The 24,079-nt window shown below is 38.3% G+C and overlaps 2 protein-coding genes across 8 annotated transcripts in view; both read left to right on the plus strand.

Moving 5' to 3' along the window:
* Window positions 1-6,224, plus strand: part of MYOM1 (myomesin 1) — a 73,805-nt gene extending 67,581 nt beyond the window's left edge. Inside the window, exons 37-39 of one of the 2 annotated variants that reach the window (XM_049819959.1) lie at window positions 1,408-1,623; window positions 4,480-4,600; window positions 5,817-6,224. In XM_049819959.1, coding sequence (XP_049675916.1) covers window positions 1,408-1,623; window positions 4,480-4,600; window positions 5,817-6,025 — 546 coding nt within the window. In that variant the 3' untranslated portion in view covers window positions 6,026-6,224. Of the gene's footprint in view, window positions 1-1,407; window positions 2,396-4,479; window positions 4,601-5,816 lie in introns of those variants that run through there. The other variant, XM_049819967.1, reaches the window with a different exon arrangement.
* Window positions 6,225-13,475: 7,251 nt separating this feature from the next.
* The window catches only part of LPIN2 (lipin 2), a 47,824-nt gene continuing 37,220 nt past the window's right edge, over window positions 13,476-24,079 (plus strand). For 5 of the 6 annotated variants that reach the window (XR_007508483.1, XR_007508484.1, XM_049819981.1 and 2 more), the window contains exon 1: window positions 22,490-22,812. Coding sequence is in view for 3 of the 6 variants with exons in the window: in XM_049819981.1 (XP_049675938.1) it covers window positions 22,729-22,812 (84 nt within the window). In the remaining 3 variants the exon portion in view is untranslated. Of the gene's footprint in view, window positions 13,622-22,489; window positions 22,813-24,079 lie in introns of those variants that run through there. The other variant, XM_049820001.1, reaches the window with a different exon arrangement.

The following is a 24,079-nucleotide window of genomic DNA, read 5'->3' on the forward strand; positions in this document are numbered from 1 at the left end:
TTTTTTATTTTGTTCTCAGAGGTACAAAAATCTTTCATTTTTATAGAGGTATCCATTTTTTCTATCTGCTCCTTTCAACAGCCTTCTGGGTGTCTTTCTTCTGTCCCATCTTCCACCATCACACTGCCAGATAAGAAGCAGAGAGGTGAAGGGAAGGCAGCCTGTAAATAGATTTCTTAGAGTAGATTTTTATCATGACAGCCTATAGGGCCAACAATGTGAGTGCTCTTCAGTTGTCTCTACTTTTGATGTACTTTTATCAAGAGCCTTTAAAAAAAATGGAAAAGAAACTTGATTCCAGTCAAGTGGAGGCTTGTCCATTCCTTACATATGACTTAGTCCATTCCTAATGAACCACTGAAGACCATTTTCTCTGCAGTAAAAATTCTTCAATTTCCAATTGAGAAGTTAGATTCCACTTTGAATAACATTTTAAATTCAGACCAATGTACTATTTAATAGTTAGATCTAGATTCCTTCCTAAATAAAGGTCCAGAGAAAGGCCTATATACCACTGAAGTTTCATGTGAACATTTTTCACATTTGAATCTCTATGTGATAGTCACTTTTGCAAACTCATTTGAGAAGATTCCCATGGCACTGTGACCAGAATAGGGGATCATTTATATGTATTGGTATCTCCCAAACATTAATTAATGTGCACACACATTGTGTGCACAATAGACTTGCCAGCCTACAGAAAGTATCCAACTGCCAGTGACGTCTCCAACAACTGACTCTCTGACAATGAAGATACTTCCTTCAGTCTGATGGGCCTGAATTCAGCCCTTAAGAACATTACCAACATCAAAGGGAAATACTTATACGAATACCAAAGAAAGGGTAAAGCCTGTATTGATTTCAGTTAAAAATAGTTTTACAGGAGTGCGTAAAACAATTCAAGTCTGTTGGAAGAGCTGTCAGGGCATAGTTTAAAAAGATTCAAAATTAAACAAAATATTCTAGGGACACTTTGTTCTTAGTTATTTAAAAAGGCAGGCACACTATCTTTACTTCTGGGGTAAATATATAGTGAGCTTAACGTGAACAAATCCATCCGACAAATCCTCAAATTCTCATTTCAGGTCTAACATATAAATGGAGATAATATCTAATTTTATATTGAACAATATGCATGGAGAAAGCTCTATTAATGATTATGAGAGTAGAGAAGAAGGTCCATAAAATATTTAAAGGTTTTAATGGTGGTTTTGAATTAACTGAGTTCCTTTTCCTTTATGATACAGAAGACTGACAAAAATTATTGATTACTGATGATGATATGCATGCATTTACTAAAAGTAGGAAGCTAAATAGGGAGTTGGAACATGTGGAGAGTCAGGCATCAAAAAACACAGCAAATATTTACTGACTCTTACTTATAATCCTTTTGTACTTTTTCTATAGGCACTTAATCTTTCTTGCACTGTCTGGGGAGATCCTACCCCAGAGGTCTCATGGCTGAAGAATGAAAAACCATTTGTATCAGATGCCAATTGCATCCTGAAATTTGAATCTGGAAAAAATGTCAGCTTTACCATTTCTACTGTGTCCACACTTGACTCTGGGAAATACAGCATTGTGGTGAAGAACAAGTACGGCACAGAGACCAGCGACGTCACTGTAAGTGTGTTCATACCTGAGGAAGAGAGACAGTCTGAGCAAGAGAAAAAGAAAGAAGATAAGAAAACAAAAGTGTGAATTTAAGACTAGAAAACAGAAGTATGGGGAGATTTTGGATGATAGGCTGACATTATCTGTGTGCGTAAATGGCTTTCTGCTTTAGTAGGCAGCCTTGGATTTTTCCATTCGCTTCACTTTTGCTTCTAATACACTTAATTGTGCCAGGGAAAACAGGGCCTTTCCTAAATATTATCTTACTGCTAACTTAACAGAACCTAGCTGTAGCATCTTCAGCCAGGCCAAATGCATGCTGGCTGTAAACAGAGGTCCACCATTTGACCCTATGCCATTTGACGCCATTCCTGGAGCATTTCACCCTACAACAAAAATGGAAAGAGTGAAGAATCGTTTCAGTGGAGGCAACTGATGAGGTAGATGGAAAGATGAAAAATGATTGAGGCATTTTTGAGCAGCAGGCTAGATTTGTTCCAACTTTGGTAAAGTAGCATAGATGGAATGTGTTAGAGAATTAAATCACGGAGAAATTACAGCTGGTTTTTGCCTACATTAAGCCCCCTTTGTATTGCTGTGTTAATTTAGACGGGCCTTAATATGGATGCCATTTACATCCATAAATATTGTCTAATCTGCCCAATTGGGGTAAAAGTACTGTAACATAAATGAAAATTAGGCTTAGGAGGCCAGAATACTAATGTGTGTGTGTGTGTGTGTGTGTCTGCAAAAATGTACAAACTCTCCTCTATGTTCACAAATAAACTGAATTCACTTCTTTCCTTCCATCACAAGCTCGTTTCGCTGTGTCTTGTTTTACTAGTCACGGTTCTGGTAGTTGTGCACACTATCTTAGTCTCTCAATGCTTTCACCACTGTAATTACCTGTAGCTTCCCTCTAGATCCCTGTTAATCTTCACTGTTCATGACAAAACCCACAATGGCATCTCTTCACACCTTTCTGTCCAGACCTTCACTACTTCACATCTCAACTTAACAAGGTATTTTTGCAAATTCAGGCACAGGAGTAGTCTCATGCGATTCAATGGACCTGCTCATGAATTTTGATTTAAGGGTGATTAATAGGTATTTTGTTAGACAGAGACCTCAGTTAATTTCCTCCAAACTTAACACTGGAGGTCAGAAATAACATATTTTGTCAAGATCTTTTAAAGCTACAAAAAGAATCTTCACTGGAACTTAGGAAAAAATGTGGGTTTTTTTCAGATAAAAATGTTTCAGTCAAAAAACATTAGTTCAGATCTTTGAACACACTGACATAGATTAAAAACTACATGTCAGCTATTTTACAATGCCACTGATTATTATTAGCTGAGAAAGAGTAACAGAATGTACATATATGTCCATCCTGCTGGACATATGTATGATATATACAGGGGATACAATATATATCCTATATGATCAGAAGCAGTTATCAGCCCAATTCTTAATTAGGAGAGCAATATGCCAGATTAATAATCCTTTTCATTACTAGTCTCACAACAGCACAATTCTTCACACCAAAATGTGAAGAAGTAACATATATATTTTCAGTAAAAGCATGATCTGTGTGCACCTTTCACATACTTTCTCTTGTCATTTTTAGTTACTGTGACTGCAGAAATAGTGCAGTTTCCCAGGCACTCGTTTTGCTGCAGTATTGGCATTTCTGTGAGGATGCTGTACAGTTAATGCTCACTTAAACCCTTGCCACCTGAGGTTTACTGTTGGCTAACATTAAAGGCAAAGTGGAAGCATGAGGGAATTCTTAATGGCTTAGGTAACAACAGCTTCAACACAATGGTGAAAGTGGTGATTTTTTCAACTTTTAAATAGCTCTGTATCAGTTTCTATAAAGGGCTAATTATTGTGATCTTAAACATTAAAAAACCCAGCCAGATTTAGATCAGATTTATGACCTACCAAAACACTTTAGCATGTGCTTAACTATATGCATGAATAGTACCACTGGTTTCAAGGAACACATTAAATTTATCTGATATAAATCTTTTTTATTCCAGAATAGATTTCACATCACAGTGATTTTTAACATGGAATTATGTAAAACTAATATGTTTTTAGCCTTTCATGTAAATACTGTATGTGTTCACACAGCCTTATCTTCTAAAATAGTTAAAACTCAAGTATCACACTTGATGACATTATTGAAATTTTAAGGTTTAAGTGTGTAATTTTGTACATTAATGAATCAATACCTGTTATAAAAAAAGTTCAGAGTATTTAGTCACAACAGCTGTGTACCAAAGTAAAACAGCTTAATTTTTAATTTTCAAAATATAATCATACCTGTAATTTGAGATACAGCAAGCTTTCTGAGTTTAAAGAACTCACATCATATTATTTGATAATTTTGCTTAGTATGAGATGAAGCCAATTCAAGGATGATAAGCAGGTCACTCCATCTTGGTCCCAGGACATACACCTTAAAAGCAAGCGTCACACCTCTTCCATCTTCCAGAGTGCAAACAAGAATATGAGTTGCTCTGGGCAATACCTGATAACTGATGTTTACTACTTAGCATATTTTTAATAATGATTGCATTTTGGCAGCAGTTTATTTCTACTACTTTATTTTCAAAAATCTGTCCTCCTGCCTCCCTCCTTTTGGCAGAACTGTAAGGGAATACAAGTGGGCCATCTCCCAGATAACAGGCTGGATTCTACTTCTCTTTGCTTTAGAAGATGTATGTGTCCCTGAAAGTTAGAGCGATAGCTGCTTCTAAATGTATTGCTGCCAGGGACTCAGTTACAGTGGTTCCAAACTGAATTTGCGATGCATCCACATTTCTCGCTTTTGCACTTTTTGTTCTTGCTTTGCTTCAGGTGATTGTGATTTCTGTGTCAGGACAGACTGACACAGTCCAAGGACAGGATCAAAATAATGTAACTGTATCTAAAAAGAAAAAAACAACAGCAAGCAAACGGAAGGAAGGGGAAAAGAAAGGTAAGAGCAGTTTCACCTTTGTGGTCTTCTACTCCAGTGAAAAAATTGTTAAACATTATGCAGTTAATAGTCTGTGCCAATCAATATTTCTCAGGTCCCAAACAATCAAGTTTACAGTATGTATGCTCTCAATCAACAACACATGCAAAGTATGAATTGCTAGGTTAAACCTCAGTGAAAGAGATTTAAATCAACACTTTTAAATCACCTTTCCACTGGTCTGTGAATTCTCACCTTGGCTCACCTGGCTGATGAAATTTTTTAAAGCCTTAATAAACACTTTCAAATTTCTAAATGCAGATGAAAGACCTCCTAAACATGGATAAACATGCACAGATAGTGTTATTTTCCAAAGTGAGACTCATTTCAGCAGCTAGACGCTTGACACTTAACAACAAAACAGGCCTTGCTAATTAAGGGACCCTTAATTGCCAAAGTGTTTTAGAAAACCCTGATAGTAGAGCCACTATTTGAGATTAATCAATTATTCTCTCTTAGTTTTATGTCCATATTGAATGGTAAAGTTGGAATTATAAGTGACCATTTTTTTGTCCAATTCAGAGAAAGGATGGAAAATTAAAAGCTCTCTAGTGATTCAGCATTCTTGTCTATTACAGATTTTCACCGTTCTTTTAGACCCTTAACATATATTGCTACTTGGACATTGATTTATTCTTCACAATTACAACTCCTGCACATAGAGCATTTTAGCTCCAAATAAGGTTTAAATTCCAGTGTTACCAGAACATCTGTTTTACATGTTTTTGCCTAAGTATTTTTTTTCTTTGTATTCAGGGTGTATACATGTTATATCATTGCTGACAGAACATTTTATACTCTTATTCCCCTCCCCTTTCTGCTCCTAAGGCAAAACAAATATTTAACTGCATTTCTTTCCTCTCTTGCCTTATTGGTATGGGTAGCCTAGACATTTCTGAGCAGTCCTGTAAATGAGATGACTTATGTAAGAAACAATTATTTGCACCTGTAAATGTTTTGCAGGTTCTACTCCTTAGGCTTTTTAATTAGAGACCATAAAGACTGAGGTTTGCTTTTGGCTCTGTAAAAAGCAGTAGTGTTATTTGTGATACAGAAACTCTTTATATGAGTATGGAAAGAGGAAAAGAACATGATAAGGTCATAACCAAAGTGAAAGCAAAATCTTACTCTACATAACGCTATGTTGCTGAGCATTTCATTACTTCTCCTAAATCAGATTTTATTAAGCCACATGTAGAAGAAATTATTGCTACAGAAGACACACCTGATCCAAATGAAACCCCCCTTGTGGAAACAGAAAAGGATACCAAGAGCAACCAGCGAGCAGCAAAGAATGATGGAAAGGCAACAGCAGCAGAAATAGTTCCTCAGCCCACAGAAAGCTTGGATAGGCAGGGAAAGAAACCACTGGAAAAAAAGCCTTGAGTAAAACCTGCTGTTCTTGAATAAAGAATGTGATCTTGTTATGATCTGGATAATAAATTCAAGCTGAGATTTCATGGGTGGTAGACTAGCCATGATACTTTAACACAAAAGTTTATTAGTGTTTTTTTGTAACATTTGTAATACTTCATAACTTCAAATGCATAGTAGATGGGCACTTATGTCTCAGTACCAGATTAGTTGCACTGCAATAATTTCTAAGTATGTTAATAATGATCCGTGTACTGACAAAGTGATTTTTAATTACTAAAAATGTCCATGATAAGCAGAGATTATTAGAGTGAATCCTGTCCAGAACTGACATATTTATGACTCTCTAAAAGAATGTTGATATCAGTTATGTGGATCTGTTAATTGGTATTTGTAGGCCATCACAGCTTGAGGCAGACCCCGCTTACTTTCTTAAGGAAACCATACATACAGTCCTTTTAATGCCATGTGGGCTGTACTTTTCACCAAGACCAGTGTGGCCACAGGGGAAGATGTCCAGAAACAGAGCCATCTTCAATGGATGCAGGGGGGCCATAAGTAGGTTTTCTTTTGATCCAAGTTTCTTTCATGCAAACCTGTTTCATCAGGTGGATCAGGATGACATCTAGTCATTTCTTATCACTGAGACTCATATGATTGCTTTTCAGTCCTCTCCATTAATTCCCTCATGGCCATGGTGAGGTACTACGGATATAGCATTAACACATAAAATATCAGCTGCCCCACATGCTCATTCCTCTCCACCCTTTTTGCTACAGCAATATTTCTACTTCCAAGACCTGCTAAACCCACTGTCCTCCTTCCCATCAGTGACTCAGCCCAACACTATCTCTTCTTCCCCTCACTAGGATCAGACTGGTTTCTTATAAGAGAGTGTAGTTTCACAGTCCATGTAAGTGAGGAATAAATATAAACCAAGAATCTTTGCTTTAAATCATTACTGCACTCATTCACAGTCATTACTGTGTTCCTTCACATGTTTATGCACTGAGGACATAAGAAAATATGATTCATTTGTGGATGCTTAAGATACCTTGGAAGAAGCAGAGTTCAAGCTGAAAACCAAACCAACAAAAATAAAGGTCAGAATTTATTTTGTTAATATGCAAGCTGAGTTCAACTTTTAAGTGACCAGAAATTATTAAATACAAGAAATAAAACCAAGATATTTTAATTACTAGGAAAATATTTTTATTGATTTCAACTCTTAAAGGGTTTAATCATTGGCTTTTTCCAGATGGGTTATTAATGAAAGATTACTGAACTCCGCTGATATTTCTAGGGTGTTATATCTATGACAAATGTGGAAATACTGAAAACACAAGAAATATCAGTTTCTAATCCATCCTTACAGAATTGTTAGTGTAAGAAAACAAAGAATCTTAATAGTATGTAAATGTGTAACACCTGAGACACTGATATCTCTGATGGAAAGAAATCCATTTCCTTCCTAGTAGAATTCCAGCAGGGTTCCATTCAACTCTTTCTAAAACCAACAGAAAGATTCCTGCGGGATGAAATACTAGATAGATTGCTTATATGGAGGCAATTAGAGTAATAAAATTTCTATAAACAAGGTAAAGCATTTAAATAATTTGGATGGTCCATTCTGAGTGACAGAAAGATGTAGGATGCAAACCAAAATATTGACTGCTACACAAAAACATGGGTGGAGAAACTTAAAATACAGACTGAACTACAACTAAAATAATCCTACTAGACTTAGGCGCTGTTTGATGGGTAGAGCTTGATTTAGTTCTATATGACATCTTGTTCTACATCTACGTATTATGATTTAAATTAGTAGAAAACCAGAGTAGCCCAACAGCGAATGATGTAAGCGTAGGTCCCATACAGCAATGCAGTAAGAAGCATTTCCATGGTAAGAGTCTTTTAAAATAAGAGAACCTTAATGCATGTAGATTCTGAGGTAACTTACAGAAAATGATAAATATCTACAGATGTGCAATTACATCACTCTGCCAGAGAGTTACAGAGTCAGGCCTTTCCAAACGCTACAAAGCTGCAAGTTGTTTCACACAACTCATAACTCCTCTCTGCCATGGCAGTTATTTCAACCTGCTTTACCTCTCTAAATCCATCACCTCTTACAGCTCCTTCGGGTTGGGAACCTATCTCCCACAAACATCAACGGCAGTGTGTAATTTATACATAGAACAGATTGTACCTCTGAGAGCTTGATGCAATTCCTGCAAAATGCCACCAGGATTCTTTTCATTAGTTTTAATACAAAACAAGCTCGATCTCAGAAGAATGTTCTAAAAATGTCCCAAATCTCCGATTACAAAGCCCATTTTTCTCACTGTGAAGCCAGTGGCAGATGTCTCTTTTGTGTCATTGTAGCAGAATCAGGTCTTAGCTTTTTGCTTAAAGAAAAATCAGTATTTTCCTGATATTTCAATCAAAACCTACTGGAAATACTTTTAAAAATTTAAACTAAAATGCACTAGGGTTTAGGATCTTTTTTGTTAAATTTGGATGGTTCCTCAAAAAGATGGAAATGCAGTCACATCAGTATTGTTCTACTGGAAACTATTTGCTGGAAAATCATAGTGTTGTTATGCATGGTAAATGAAATATACAAATAAACATACCAAAGATTAAAAAAACCCCAAACCTTAATTTTTGTCATTTTGATTATTTGAGCTGTAGTTGTTCACAAATCTATAACAAAATGTTCAAAATTAATATTAAACAGAATTGTTGAGTATATTAAAGTTTATTATGTTACCATGGTTGAATAATATTTTTCTTGTAATCTAAATGTATAATTCATATTCTATTCTCCCTGATAACTATGAAAAACTGTTGCAGTCTCTGTCCATTACATGATGATAGAATGCAAATTATTTCTGAAGCAACAGAATCTCCTATCAAACACACAGAACCATTTGACTACGTTTAAAAGCAGACATGGTTGCAATCTTTATCTGAAGTGCCACTTTTGGATAGTATCTTCTTTCTCACCTACATATTCCATTCCAGCATACATTACTCTTTATATTCAAATTTATAACTCTATTATAAATTCATATTCTTGTGTTATAACAACTGTATTTAACAGTGTGGGAAAGTGTTGCATTAAGCTATATTATCTAATCACCTTCCAAAATTACAAAGGGTGATTTCTGAAGATGAAAGAAGATGTGAAAAATAGGCTTTGCCTTCCACTGTAGTGGAATTGTGATTCCACGTGTCCTTGAGTTCTTCTGAGAATCAGTTCTGGATTTGTTAGCCAATTATTGAGGAAGATCTGTCTGTGGTCTGAGACTGACAAACCATAATTTGCTAATACAGAAAGCCATAATCTTTGGAGCAGCTAGTTGCAAGGTGAGATTATCCTTAAACTAGTGTAGGGTGGACTTCTGCTCTGTATCCTTGAACAATAACTGTAAGGTAAATACATGAATGATATTCCATTTAAGCTGCACTTACACTGACCAGACAGACATCTGAAACAAATCTTTCCACCCAAGTTTTTTTGTCTTGCTAAAAGGACAATAAGCTTTAAGAACTGAAGCAAAATGTTACCCTGGGGAAAAGAGCAACAAAAGCTATAAAGAGAAAAACGTTAAACTACTCCGTTCCACAAAAGCTTCTGGAGATGAAGGTACTGTGAGAAAGATGGTGAGGGGATGAGACTGATGGCAAGGAGAGGAAGGAAGGCACCAGATTTGCCTGCAATCTTCCACTGCCTTTTCCCCTTGTCTCATTTCCTATTTCATTATGTGAGATGTCTTTTCTGTAATCTTTCTCCTTCCGCACATTTTCAAACACAACACCTTTCCTTCCCTCTTTCCCCACCTTGCATCTTCTACCCTCCATCCTATTTGACACAGTCATTTCCATTTACTGTTTCATCACTCATACTAACAGGAGCAGAATAAAGCCTCCTACTTAATTAGGCCGTGATTTTGGCAAGGATAAGGAACCTCTTAACAGGAGGCCTGAAACCCTGTCTATTAGAAAATGGTTTGTGGAACACCTGATAATGATTGACAAAGAATGGAGAAATACTGCTTACATGAGACTTGATCTGAGTGTGCTGACTTAACCAAATAACACAAACCTACAAACAAGTCCATCAACTACAGCAGGATTGTCAGTGTGCTTAAATATTTTGGTGGCTCAGAGTACAGTTCCTCGAATCCTTGCTATTAACTTTCCTCATTTTTTTCCAACTGTTAAATGGGATTAAAAAGATAAACTAAACTAAATTGTTACCTCCTGTCATAATGTCATTCTGATCTCAGAGAAGTTATTGAAACACTCCTGAGAGGACATGTGTTAGTCGTGACCAAGATGCAGAAATAAGCAGTCTCTGAGGTTTACTAGGGGTAAGACATAACAGATAGAGTCTAAACAACAATTAAAAAAAAAAAGTTTAAGGATATCCTGACTGCTGTAATATCAGCAGGGGTGATGGTGGATATGGAATAAAAGACTGATCCAAACAATGGTTTCTGGGTGCTGTATGCAAACAGGCAAAATGACATAACAATACCTCATCACTGATGTCAGGGTTTTTTGCCTTAAGTGGTCAAAGACAGGTGTTTTTTTTAAACTGCTGTAACAACTAAGCAAATGGTCATTTTTTCTTTCATCTACAAATGTCAGCATGTATGGCACCAGGTAACATGCTTTCAAATGATTTCTTCTCTGCCAAAAAAAAAAAAAGTAAGCAGTTGTTCTCATCACACCCTCCCTTGTCCCTGACGGGGAAAATAACAGTGACATTTGTGGTGAAAAGGCAAAATGAACGTAAATGAACTGGCAGGTTTCCTGTGGCCTGGGGGCCCTGATTTAACTACCAGTGAGTTATAGTTCAACAAGGACCGCAAATCATGCATAGATGTAGAGAGATTCTATCTACACCACTATGGTGTGTAAGCCCATGCAGTCAGAATGGAGACAAATCTCACTTGATACAGCTGTGGAAAATGCAAGCCATTTTTACAGCTTGATTGTAATCTTCTATGTATAAGTGCAGAAAGAATAGAGAATACAAAAGGAAAATACTGAGGGCTGTCTACTTCTGTAGCCTTCTGATCGTCTAGAGATGACAATTTTGGCACGGAAAAGGCTACCTAAAGTGAAAACATTGTTTTCAAATAAATGCTTTTTAATCAGAAGTGCCGATTCCAGGTGTGAAATAGAACAGTATAACATATCAATTTGTTACCCCTTTTCAAGTAAAGATTTTTCTGCCACCTAAGAAGCTAGCCTGCTTTTGGATTAGGCTTAATTTAATAATAGGATCTATCTTAAAATTGATACTTGAGGACATATGATGGGTTTAGCCCCTACCTCCTACCTCCCCTTGAACCAGGCTGTCTAGTGTTGGAAAGAAGAATCTCCTCAACTAAAAAAATCACTTGCTGTTATGACCAACAAAGATAATGGGAACACAAGTAAAAATATTCTGTTATAGCAACCGCTGATGTGGTTACCCTCACAAACTAAGCAACTAAGATGCCAAATAAAGAAGTCAGTAAAGCAGGGAAATGATCTATTAGCTGAAGTGCAGACTGCATGTTTGTGACAGATGTTATGCTAATGTGGCTAGGTAATTATTATTACGACATTATATTCAAATGGGAGGCCTCTTCAGAAAACTGCTGCAGCTGAAACATGGTTGCACTGAAGGGTGGAAAATTGCTCCATTAGTCTGTGTTGCATCCATATATCCTGAGTCCTGGAAAGCGTTCCAAAATTAACTCAGAATTTCTGACACAACAATAACATTATCAAAATGAGCAGGCGTGAAATCTGACTTTTCTTTCTTTTTACGTATGGTGTAGCCACCCTATCCATGTAATTCTGTGTTCTTGTCTTCTTCCATGAACTGCTTTCTTTAAAAATCCAGCCTGCGTGTTACGCAGAGATAGATTTTTTTTTTTTTTTTTTTTTTTAGTTCCATGCTCAAAGGGATTTAAATATATTATTTGCAAATAAGCAAACTCACTGACTATAATCTTTTAGGCAGCTTGTCCCAGGAGGTACAGATGAATAAACAGATCTTATCTCTTTGTAGGACTGGTACAAAAGATTGTCAAGGATCTTTCTGGAGATACATGGACTATCACAGTAAACTTTGTCTATATACTACTTTGCATGCTAGCATGTCTTTTTGTCAGCTGCATTTAATTCTCTGTTAACTAGCCTGACTTCTTATGTGACTGTTATATAAAAACCTGTGTGAGAGCCCCAAATGGCTCTAACACCAAGTGGGGCAAGGCCAGCTTTTAACAAAGCTCTTCTCAACAGACTAGCAGATGAAAAAGTAATTGGTGGACAAATAAAAGTACAGTAAAATAAAGAAGTAACATGGCTGGTGTTAGAACACTTAATTCACACTCGTGAAACCTAAACTGTATTTCCAATTATGCTACTTCTCCAAGTTGTTTGGGGTGAGAATATTATCCTGGTTTAGTACATATTATGTCTCAGTATCATCTGGGGCCTCTGGGCAATAGTGTGACTCAAGTAAACAATAACACATAATCAAGCCAACTTCAACGAGCAGCAGTGTGAATCACAAAAGCAATGGGCAATGAAGCCGCTGAGCTGAAATACATACCTGGGCTGCTTGACACATTTTGATTTTGCAGTTCTACCCTTTCATTAAAAAAACCCCCAAAACCAGAAACAACAAAACACCTTGGCACGTAACCTTCAAAAGAAGGATACAGTGACAGAGGTATAAAGCGGCAAACACCCCGAACGCGGAGTTTCTTTTGCAACATCCCCGTCACGAGGTGTTAATTCCGAGACACAGCTCAGACTACGACTATAAATAGCTGCAGAGAGCACTTCGTCGCCGATCTCCTCAGCCCCGCGCCTGAGGAAACGGGCGGCAACCGAGTCACCGCGGTAGGTAGCTGGGATGCGTCACGTCACCCAAGCCACGACCGCTCTGCGCTTGCGACACCAACACGGGGCCGGGCCGCCGCCTCTCAACGCCCGCCGAGAGACTCTGCGGCGCCGGGGAAGGAGAGGAGGCGGAGGAGGGCGGGCGAAGAAGGCAAGGTCGGGGGTGACCGCCTCAGCAAGGCCGCGATCGCCACAGTCTCTGCTCCTCTGTCCCGCTTCGCTGGCGCCGCTTATAAGCGCCCGCAGCCGCCTCCTGCCCCACACGGCGCAAGCTTACGCGGGACCGGTGGCGCTACCGGCCCCGCTGCCCCCACCCCAGCACCCCACAGGGCGGCAGCGACGTGCACTCCGCCGCCGCTCCCGCTCCACCGCCGCCCGCCCCGCGCACGCGCGTCCTTGCCCCCCCTCCCCTGCGTCGCCCCAGGGTCACGTGGCGCCCGGGGCGAGGCGGGACCGCGCCGCTGAGGTGGCGCGCGCCCCCGCCCGCCCACTCGCCCGCGCCGCGGCGGCGCGCCCCCGCCCTCCAGCGCGCGCGCGCGGACGGGCACGCGCCTCACCAGCTGCTGCCTCTTGGCGCAGTATCGTATCCAGCCGAGCGCTGCTTTTCCTGCTCTCCTCTTCCGCCCGCTCCGCGTCTGTTCCCCTCCGTTCATCCATCCGTCCCTCGTCGGCTGACGCCGGGCCCCGCCCGAGGTAAGTGAGAAGGGGCCGCCGCCGCCGCCAAGTCGGCTTGGGGAGGGGGCGCGCACCGGGGGCGGGCTGTCTGCCTGCGTGTGAGGGAGAAGTGCGGGGTGCGGGGGGGGCCGCCGAGCGAGCGAGCCAGCCCGGACGGCTGCAGGGGAAGGTGAGTGGCGGAGGGGCTGCCCCGGCTCCCGGCCCGGCCCGGCTCGGCTCCCCTTCCCTGGGTTCCCTGCAGCCCAGGCCGGCGGCAGCCAGGCTGTGCCGGTGTGCAAGGCAGCGGGGGGGAAAGGGGAAACATCCCCTCCCATCCCATGGCTGCCAGATGTGCTGGCTAGGTCGGGGGCGGGGGGCTGCGACTCTGCCTGCCCTGCCGGCCGGCGCTGGGTGACCCCTGGAGCTGCCTTCCAGCCTTGCCGTGACAGGAGGGCGGCGTACCGTTTTGAAACGTCGGTTTTACTGGCTCTGCTTGGCGGTGCGACTCTTAAATGTCAAAAATCGCTCTACGTGCCTTGCTGCCCGAGCTCCTTCCGTTTTACGGATACACATTTCTTACACTCAGGCAGTTAACTTGCCTACCTGCGGGGCACTCCTCCTTTGTGTTAATCCTTACTGGTGTAGGGAGTATGAAGCGTTAATCATTGGAAGTACACCGTCTGCGTTTTTTGTATATGTATTTGAGTTTTTGCCAAGTGCACGTCTAAATTAATTTGTGTGAACTGCATTCTTCCTCTCGTTAAGTGGTTACTGAGTACATGTAGCAGACATCAATGATTTTTAATAGAGCAAGACAATATGCTGTTTAAACGTGGGCATTTCCATCCAACAAAATGATGTCATAAATATACCTGTATTTTGGCTGCACTTTGTATGTGCATGTTGTCTGATTACTTTTCTTTTCCCCCCAAAAAATTCCATTGTTGTTACGAGAAAGAATTTGTTAGCCATACCCCATAATGGTATATGGTATTGTTTAGGATACAGTCAGAGAAGATAGACAATCCTACAGAACTCAGTTGTTTGGGGTTGGGTTTTTTGTTTGTTTGTTTGGGTTTGGTTTTTTATACTTTGTAATAGCATTTCCTAGGACGATTTTGAATACTGAGCTCTTAATGTTTGCAAAAATATCTTGAAAGAGGAAAAAATGTGTAGTGTTATACACATTTTAAGAATGTACATATATTCATTAGTCAGTCACAAAATGCCTTCACTTTGTGTTACTGAAAGTATGGGGAGGTCAGTCAGTCAGTAGGTACCTAACCATTGTTTGTATGCATACTAAGCAACTCGCTCCAGCCACAGCCATCAGTTGTGCCTTCTCTCCTAGCCCTTGCTATAGTTTCTTTGCATCCCAGAACATAAAGGAATGTAAACAATTTTGGCATCTCTTGCAAAAATCGAGGAAGATCTCCTTACCTGAGTGGAGTAAGGGAATGATCTGTGAGGTGTTCTGTAAAAGCATATTACTATTATATAGTAGAATATTAAACTGATAAGCTGAAGTTAAAAAGTTTCTAAATTAACTCAGAATGTTGAAACTTTGAGTGCTGTATTATGTGGTATTATTCTTAATTTCAGTAGGAATAACTAGATAGTGCTGAAAGGCTCTCATAAGCAATTACAGTATTAATTATTAAGCTCATAGCATAAGTTTTCAGTTAAGCATATCAAAATATTTGGGGTTTTTAAGAGTCTGTAGAAGAGGTGGTGTTTGAACTTGTCTTATTCTTAGTATTTAACATTTCGGTTTCTTACAAAATTTAGTTCTTTGTTATTATTTACTTGGAAGATATACATGTGAAATGTTCCGGTTTCTCAGTGCAGAGAACTTTTTGTCCTTTCTCCCTACTGCCAGCATTTCTTTCCACTAGCGTAGAGCCATGATCAATTACGGGGAAACTGTACTTACTGCACTTGACACATCCTTATGTATCTGGAGGCCCAGAACAGCCCTTCTTTGCATCACATGCTTTATGACTTGGTCTCTGCCCCAGAGAGCTTGCAATCTAGAGCAGATAAAGCTGAAAGGATTTTGTTCAGAGCTACATAGGGAACCTCTATCAAAGCTAGAGGTTAAATTAGTTGCATTTGTTTCTCTCTTTCTGGAAGATGCTCACATGCTTAATACTCCAGATCATAATTTTCTTCTTTTCCAGTCTTTTACATTTTAAGTGCAAGATTACAGCATATAGAAAAACAGACAGTTCTTCGTTGTCTGTGTGTGAGCATAGAATATCTGTGTTGAATTAGAATGCTACATTTTTTTTATTATTATTATTATTTTTGGTAAAATAGCTTTGGCTTATATACAAAGTAACTTTTAATCATTGTTTATATCATGAATTGCAAATACCTTGTATGTAACTGTCTGAAAAGGGATGAAAGGACACCTGGTGTGAGATTCAGTGCTGCATGTTACATGTATCCAAAGTGAAAATGGTTTCAGGCTTATACAGAACAGTGGGTGATAACGTTTGTGATCAAATTCAGGTCTAAAGTGTATGCATTATATGTCTTCATCCCATAGTGGGCAAATTCTGAGAACATAACATAGTAGCATATTATATCCCAATGATTTTGCATGTGACAGTGCAGACCAGGAGTACTCTCTTTATGAACCTTTGATCTCATTGAAGTTGCATTTTAAGGTTCTACAGTAACATAAAGATGTCATCTGTAAATATCTCACTGTTATATAGGCAAGCAGAGTTTTTTTAAAATTGTAAATAAAATTATCCACTTCAAGCATAGTAAAAATGTTGCTTGCTTTTGCAAAGAATCTTTCACTTAAAAATGAGTTTTTATTCCACCTAGCTGCTATCTCACTTGTTACAAACACCCTAGTATGTAGTAAAATTAGTACTTGTATTTCAATTTGTGCAGGCAGGCTGGTTTAATATGAAACTGTCATGTTGTGTCAGCTTGTCTTTGTGTTTGAGGACGGAGCTTAAACACACTTTTGGGGGACTTTATTATTATTATTGACAGGAATTTAACTTTCTTGTGTTTCTATTTCAAGAGAATTTCCAAGTAAAGGATGCTAGCTTCCCCTTCCTAGTTAAGTATTTTATTGTTATCAGTTTCTTTCAGATTTGCAGTAATGTAATTTGACATTAACTGCTAGAAGTTGCCCCGAGTCACCCTTTTCCCCAAACTAAGGTACACTTCCTCATTGCTGCTATCTGTACTGAGTGAATGGGTAAGATTTTTAACTGAGGAACTGGACCTTTTCTTTATCCAAAGTGCTTAAGTTCAATACCAGAATTGGACATATGCAAAGTAATAATAGAAAAGTCTCCAGTGTACCATGTGACATTTGTGTGTTGGTGTATGTGGCTGAAGCCAGCACATGCTAAGCCAGACTTAGGCCTTGTCTTTAGGTTTTCTTGTCTTTTTTTTTTTTTTTTTAGACTGCATAACTGTCTCCTTAGGAAATATACTTCCTCTAGATTGACAGTTATGAAAGGCCTCTTAAAGGAAATGTGTAAAGGATTCTTTGCAAAATTTTTTCAGAGAAGTGCTTCCAATAATGAATTGTAGCTGAGATTCCATTAGAAATGGAAGTAATTGTCTCTTACTTGGCTAACAATAGAATTTAGTTTGTGATGTGAACTGAAATACAATGACTTAAAAAAATTACTTGACTTGAAGCCATTCATTCCCCAAATGAAAAGTGAGCATGTTAACACAAACAAGAAATCTGTGAGGCTGCTTTGCAGGTTTGTCGTCCCATGTAGATGGTGTGCAGACATGCTGTTGTGTGCTAGGGGTGAACAGATACATCCTTCAGACAGATGTGATCTCTGTGTTCATTAAAACTCAATAATGCAAGTAGATGGTGTTTGGTGAAAGTAAATGTATGCTACTTTGCTCAGCAATATCTAATTTTCCCCTTTCCAAGATCTCATGCTGTGAATACCTTTTGTGTGAATTCTGTAAGACTAGCATTTTTTACCTGATTTTCTAACAAAGTCGCCAAGTCGTATATGCAAATTAAATTTATGGATGTTTTTCTCTATTGGTACATGTTCATCAGTTCAACAATATGAGAGTTTATGAAGTAAGAAAAGGTTTCTTGTTTATATACACTATATTTAGAAATTTTGGGGTATTTCATATATGTATTGCTTAGAATTAGTATATTTCTGTTCTTTCTTGTCAACCTGAAGGTATGTACTGGTCTCGGATCTTATATTCCTGTACCTATTCTAAAGGTAACCAAATTATTCACCTCTAATAGATCAGGATGCATTTCATGCTTAAATACATGACTATGTTCTTTTGCTTTGACTTTTAAATTCTGGAAGGTTGTAAGAAAATATAAGTACACCTCAGGCAGATCAGTGCCTGGAAAGAAACCTTTTAAAATGGAGAAAATAGATAAGGGACTGTTCATTAGGGAAATGCTTAGTGCTTTCTAGAAACATACAGGAAAAGCCTCATCTGCTCTCTTGCATCTCATGTAAAAAATGAGATAGATGGAATTTCTATTCAGAAACTTTGGTTTCTGTGGTATGTGTCTAGAAATAAGTTCAGCCAAGGATGATGTGGCTGTAGAAGTGTCTGTGCAGCTGGAAACAGATATGTCAAGTGTGGCAGGCACTTGTGTGGGATATGGCCATGCATATTCCGAAGGGGTGCACTCTTGGATTAGCCAGTTACTTCTTTTCAGTACCTTGAAAGAAGTTAAGGTCTTCATGTACGTAAGAACTTTTTGTGTCCATGTAACCTAAGTTGTCCTTGTTTCAGCTGGGATAGAGTTAACTGTTTTCCTAGTAGCTGGTACAGTGCTATGTTTTGAGTTCAGTATGAGAAGAATGTTGATAACGCTGATATTTTCAGTTGGTGCTCAGTAGTGTTTAGACTAAGTCAAGGATTTTTCAGCTTCTGATGCCAAGCCAGCGAGAAAGCTGGAGGGGCACAAGAAGTTGGCACAAGACACAGCCAGGGCACCTGACCCAAACTGGCCAACAGGGTATTCCATACCATGGGACATCACATCTAGTGTATAAACTGGGGGGACTGGGGGCGGGGAATCGCCGCTCAGGGACTAGCTGGGTGTCGGTTGGCGGGTGGTGAGCAATTGCCCTGAGCATCATTTGTACATTCCAATCTTTTTATTACTACTGTTGTCATTTTATTAGTGTTATCATTATCATTATTTGTTTCTTCTTTTCTGTTCTATTAAACCATTCTTATCTCAACCCACGAGTTTTACTTCTTTTTTCCCGATTTTCTCCCCCATCCCACTGGATGGGGGGGGAGTGAATGAGTGGCTGCGTGGCACTTAGTTGCTGGCTGGGGTTAAACCATGACAGTTTTTGATTGTTTGATTGAACTGATCATTTTAACAGTAAAACTCACTTTATGGACTTTTAAAGTATACTTTGTTCTCACTGAAGTCCCTTTGTAAGCAGAAAAAGAGGTAACTTAAAAAAAAAAAGAAAAGAAAATGGTCAAATTAATGCAATGAAAGATGCCATAATACTGGAATCAGATGATTCATAGTAGAACATAGAGATATAACTGTCGACGCATTACAAAAGGGCTAAGTCCAAATAAATAGCAGATTTCCTTTCTTGCTATCTTTTTTTTTTTTTTTTTCCTTGGAGAGAAAAAGATACTTAAGCTGCACTGGAAAATATTCTAATTTGGATGTCTTTTGACTCTACCTGACAGGAGATCTTGAAGACATTGAATTTACTGTCTTGCATCGTAGATGGAAAACTAGACATTTGATTTTATTCATTTTTGACCACTAGTTTAGTGGGCAATGGTATTTCTCGAACATCAGTTAACTGCTTGGATTCTAGTACCATGCTATTATTACTTGTGGCAGGGTTTTTTCATTATTTTTATTTTTTGGATGGCTGGGAATTGTGGTTAAAAGCAGGTTATGCTGCCTTTTAGTCTTTTTCAGCATTTTTGAGCGGAATTTGGTTTTTAGTTGCACATAACGTTGCTAAAATGGAAAATTTCATTCCTAGTTATATATTAGCCACCTTCAGCTTTTGTATGGAAAATTTTAGCAAGTATATATTTTTTTTTAATAAAAAGTGAAACTTGATAGTATGTTTCCATTCTACTAGAGGAAAACTGTAGCTGTTTTCTCTTAGAAAAATTCTCCTGCCCCTTTCAGAAGGGATCTGAGGCAGATGGTCTTCATACATTTTGTCTTCTGTTATTCATGTCTAAATTTATTTTATTTCTGCAAAGTTATTAGCCTTTGAATTAGGTTTAAAAGTCCCTATTGAGAATGGATAAACTTTTGCAGTTAAATGTAACAGAGACGCTCTATTGAATGTATTTTACCACAAGCTGGAATGAGCAGAGCTTTATTTCCAGTTTCAGTAAGAAGATGCATCAGACCAGGGCTAGGAGCAAGAACTTGGCCACAGGAGAGTGTTTTCAGTCCCAGTCTGATTTTCGTAATCTCTGTAGGAGAACTGGGAATTCTTCCACTTTATTTTTACCTAATAGACAAAGTGTAAAAAGTGCATGAAAATAAAGTGTGGTGAAATTTAGGAATCTGAGTTGAAGCTTTGGGAGGAAGGTCCTTTTCCAGTATCAAGGTGTGTGAGACTGAGAACTGTGGTGCTTAAGTCTAAATTGATAGTGTAAAGTGATTTATGTCAGGATGGGGTAAAGGAGACATACGGGACATGAATAATGGTTGTCCCATATTTGTCGTACCTATTAGGGTATGTTAATTAGAGAAGAATTTGTCTCATTAATTCCTCTCAGCATATTTATCCTGATCTCTGAGTGAATTGAGATTGTGTACTGATAGAAGCTCATGTCTATAGAATTTCTGCTTCCTTTCTTAGAATGAACTTAGAGTGACATGTACTGATGAAAGCTGGGGAAATGTCCTGTAGCTGTGTTCTGGCCACACTTGTTCTACAGTTCCTATACAGGACAATTGTATCACTTAAATATAATTTTCACAGGCAATCAGACTTTTTTTTTTTAATGACTATCTGGGATATGTAAATCTGATTAGCAGCTACAAATGTAGCCTATGCAAGCAATGTTCTGAATATGCAAAGAGGTAGAAAATGGAGGGAAACTCTGCAAAGTCAAGTTTTAACTGTGCTAAAACCCCCTGTATTTTTAATTCCTTATCTCCTGGCCTGAGTTTTCCATTGCATAGGTGAAAAAAATAATACTGCCTCTCTGGGATGCTGCAAAACTAAATTAATGCAATCAAATGTATTATGAAGGTTACTGCAGAAAAACTATTATTTAAAAATGGAATCATACTTCCCATCAGGGATTTTGACTAATGAGCAATGGGATAAGATGTGTAGACTCACAAAGAGCAGAGAAAAAAAAAAAGAACATAGGATGATGACTGATCTTTGTCAGCAGTATTAACTTGCATGAGGCTAGTGAAAAAAATATGGGCTTTCTGAGGCTAAACCACAGTAGAAGAACCTACCCACACCAAAGAGCTGGATTAGGGTTGCATGAAAAACACTGCTTCTAATACTTCCCAATATGGGGTATTTGCTTTTCAAAACTAAAGCTAATTTTCCTGTGTAAATTGTAAGGAAATAACATAGTACTCATAACTGTGTTTTTTACCATATATTAATGGAACACACATGATAAAGGAATGATGAATGAGCAGAGTAAAACTGAGTGTGTCTAGTAATTCTTAAAATCCTGTGAAAATACATGTTATGTCTGCTAACAAACCCAGTAATTTTTCCTGTGAAGAGCCACATTAAATACAAACTTATTCAATGTATAGAAAAGGGCAAAGATATGGCTGCAGCTTATTGCAACCTTACTGCAGATGTAGCAGTCCCCACACTCGATTTAGGAGCTTGTCATCAAGACCAATTTAGTTTTAGCCTTGAGTGTAGTTCATTAATTATTTTGGAAACCTACAAGCCATTTCGCTGCATCCAGTAATGTCATTCTTTGTCCTGGCATCAGAGCCTAATGCATAAATTTACAAAATGTAGAGGATAGAGTGAAGATGGTAGTAGTATCCTAGGTTATTTTTTCACTTGTAATTCAAGAATTAGTCCTCCACAGTCTTCTGTAGTAGACACGAAGTAACACTGTGGGGGTCAAGAGAAGATGCATGGGTTTAGGTAATGAGAATGTGTCTATGTTGAGGGAATATTAATGGTCCTCAGAGAATGTCTCTCCCATTCAAGGGTAGAATTGTTTCCTTATATTACCACACTTCTTCAGTTATTTCCCCTATCCATGATGCTATTTAGAGAAGTAACGACATTTCAAAATTCTTCAGATCAAAAATTAATTCTTATTTTCAGTCATGGAGCTAGGTATACAATAAGCTTGTATGTATTGTACACACACCCAAATTATACTGCTTTAACAATTCAGTTTAAAGAAAGTAGGAAAATTTCCACAGGAAAAAATGTTTATTTTGGTGTGCATTGTTTTTGTATGGTTTAGTATAAACTTGTCACCAGGTTAATTGTCTCAGTTTACTATTAGAATGGAACTTCAAAAAAGGGGGAAAATAGCCCACAAATACCAGACCCAGAAATGTCATAAAATTTGCCCTATAAAATGTGACTAGCTAGCCCAGTGAAACCATTAGTGGAGGGAGCAGGCACATGGAGTGGCAGCAGGCATTCTTGAATTAGGTATGCGGCAGGCTGAACTAGGACTTCGAATGCTGCTACATGGTGGTAAAGTTACAACAGTGGGCGAAAAGTCTCCAAGTGAGCTAGTGTAGACTTTGCTTAAGAATCATTAACTAAATCCCTGTTTCTTTTCGTGAGAGCTTCAGCTAGTCACGTGACCTGATGTAAAACAAGATCGTTACCTATCAGTGCAAACATATGGCAAAGTCTGCCCGTGTTATTACTTATCTCAAAGAGCGCAAGGGGGCTGTGACATTTCAAGCAAAGCTTATTGGTGAGGGAGTTTCTATGTGAGCTTTCTTAAAGAAGCGCTTCCTTTTTAATCATAATACTGCGTGGGAAAGTATATCAAACATTTTTGTCTTAAGAGACCAGAAGATTTACATAATTCTGCTTTTATGGAAAGAGAAGAAATGCTGATACAACATTGTGTTATGGCTGTAAGCTTTGCATTTACTTGTACTGTGGAAAGTTAGTTTCCTGTTTTCTGAGATGCATTTCTCAGAAAAGGATGGTTTTGAAGATGACTTCAATAGAAGCTTTGCTGCCCACGAAAGGGTTTCTTCTGGAATCTTGGTGAGTTTGACAGATTTATTGCCAAGCATGGTATATAATTTCATATAGCGTAGTTAAAATATGTAAAAACTGACTGCCTATATTTAATAGTAAATGGAAGACTTTAATTAGGCATTCAATAGACTTTGTTTCCCATTTTTGTTCCATAAGTGCTCTGTGCAGTACTAGAAGCAATCCTAAAGCCCAATTAATATCTCTGCTTAGGAGCAAAGATGTTTCTGTTTGCTTGTTTTTACCAAGTAAACCTGATGCTATAGTGGTCCTGTTTCACATAGTCATTTTTTTTGCCCCCTAGTCTTTTCAGGTTACAGAATAGAAGCTAGTAAAACACTTGCTAAAGATTTTCTCTGGTTAAGGAAATCTCCTACCTCATAAATATATATATAAACACACACACAAAAATATAGGCAAGATGAGATAAATTGAGGGAAACCATTACTATGCATGTTTTTAATTTTGTTTTTCTACCTAATCTCTTGAAACAAATGCAACTTCTTTACTGTTTACATCATGTGGCATTAGACTATCTTTGCATCCTCTAAATGTATCTCAAAATAAATGACATGTATAAACATCTACTCTCTTGTAAGTTTGATCTACATTTAAGTAACTTTTTTTTTTCAGTGATAGTTAAAATTCATGCCCTCTAAAGCTGTATCTCTCTAGAACAATCTGATAGCTTGCCTTTGAGTAACTTGCAGTCTTCTTTTTCTATTGTTGAACTGGACATTTGTAGCATTCACGTTCATTATGGGTGCATCTGTATAAAAGGTGTTGGCTTTAAGATGCAGTTTACCTTTACTAAAGCAGTATTCCAAATACAGAGAAAACAAATTTGTGGGCAGACTTTTGATTATACCTTGCACTTGTTTATGGATATTACTGAGTAACACAAAAAAAATTGTTCAAGAAGACGTGTTGGCTTTGTAGCAGGCAAGATAACATCTTTGTTAATGGTACATAGATATAATTCCTATCCACAAAACCTCCTGCTCAGGTTGTGCTAATGTAAGCTTTTCCTGGTGATGAGTTTTGAGAATCTGGCTATCTATCATGTGGAGCATGTTAGATACTTAATCTGAGCTGTAGTACTGTTTAATCATTATTTGTGAGAGCCATTCAATTCCTCATTGCTGTAACATGAGGATGTCAGCCAACATATGCAGGGTTAATTTTAGTTTAACTGATCTGAGTATTTTATAGGTAGAGGCACAGAATTTTATTTTTAGTTCTTTAACTTCCAAAGTAGATATTTTCTTTTCTTATT

Source organism: Accipiter gentilis, chromosome 2 (genome assembly GCF_929443795.1).
Source record: "Accipiter gentilis chromosome 2, bAccGen1.1, whole genome shotgun sequence".
In the NCBI taxonomy this organism is placed as follows: Eukaryota; Metazoa; Chordata; class Aves; order Accipitriformes; family Accipitridae; genus Astur; species Astur gentilis.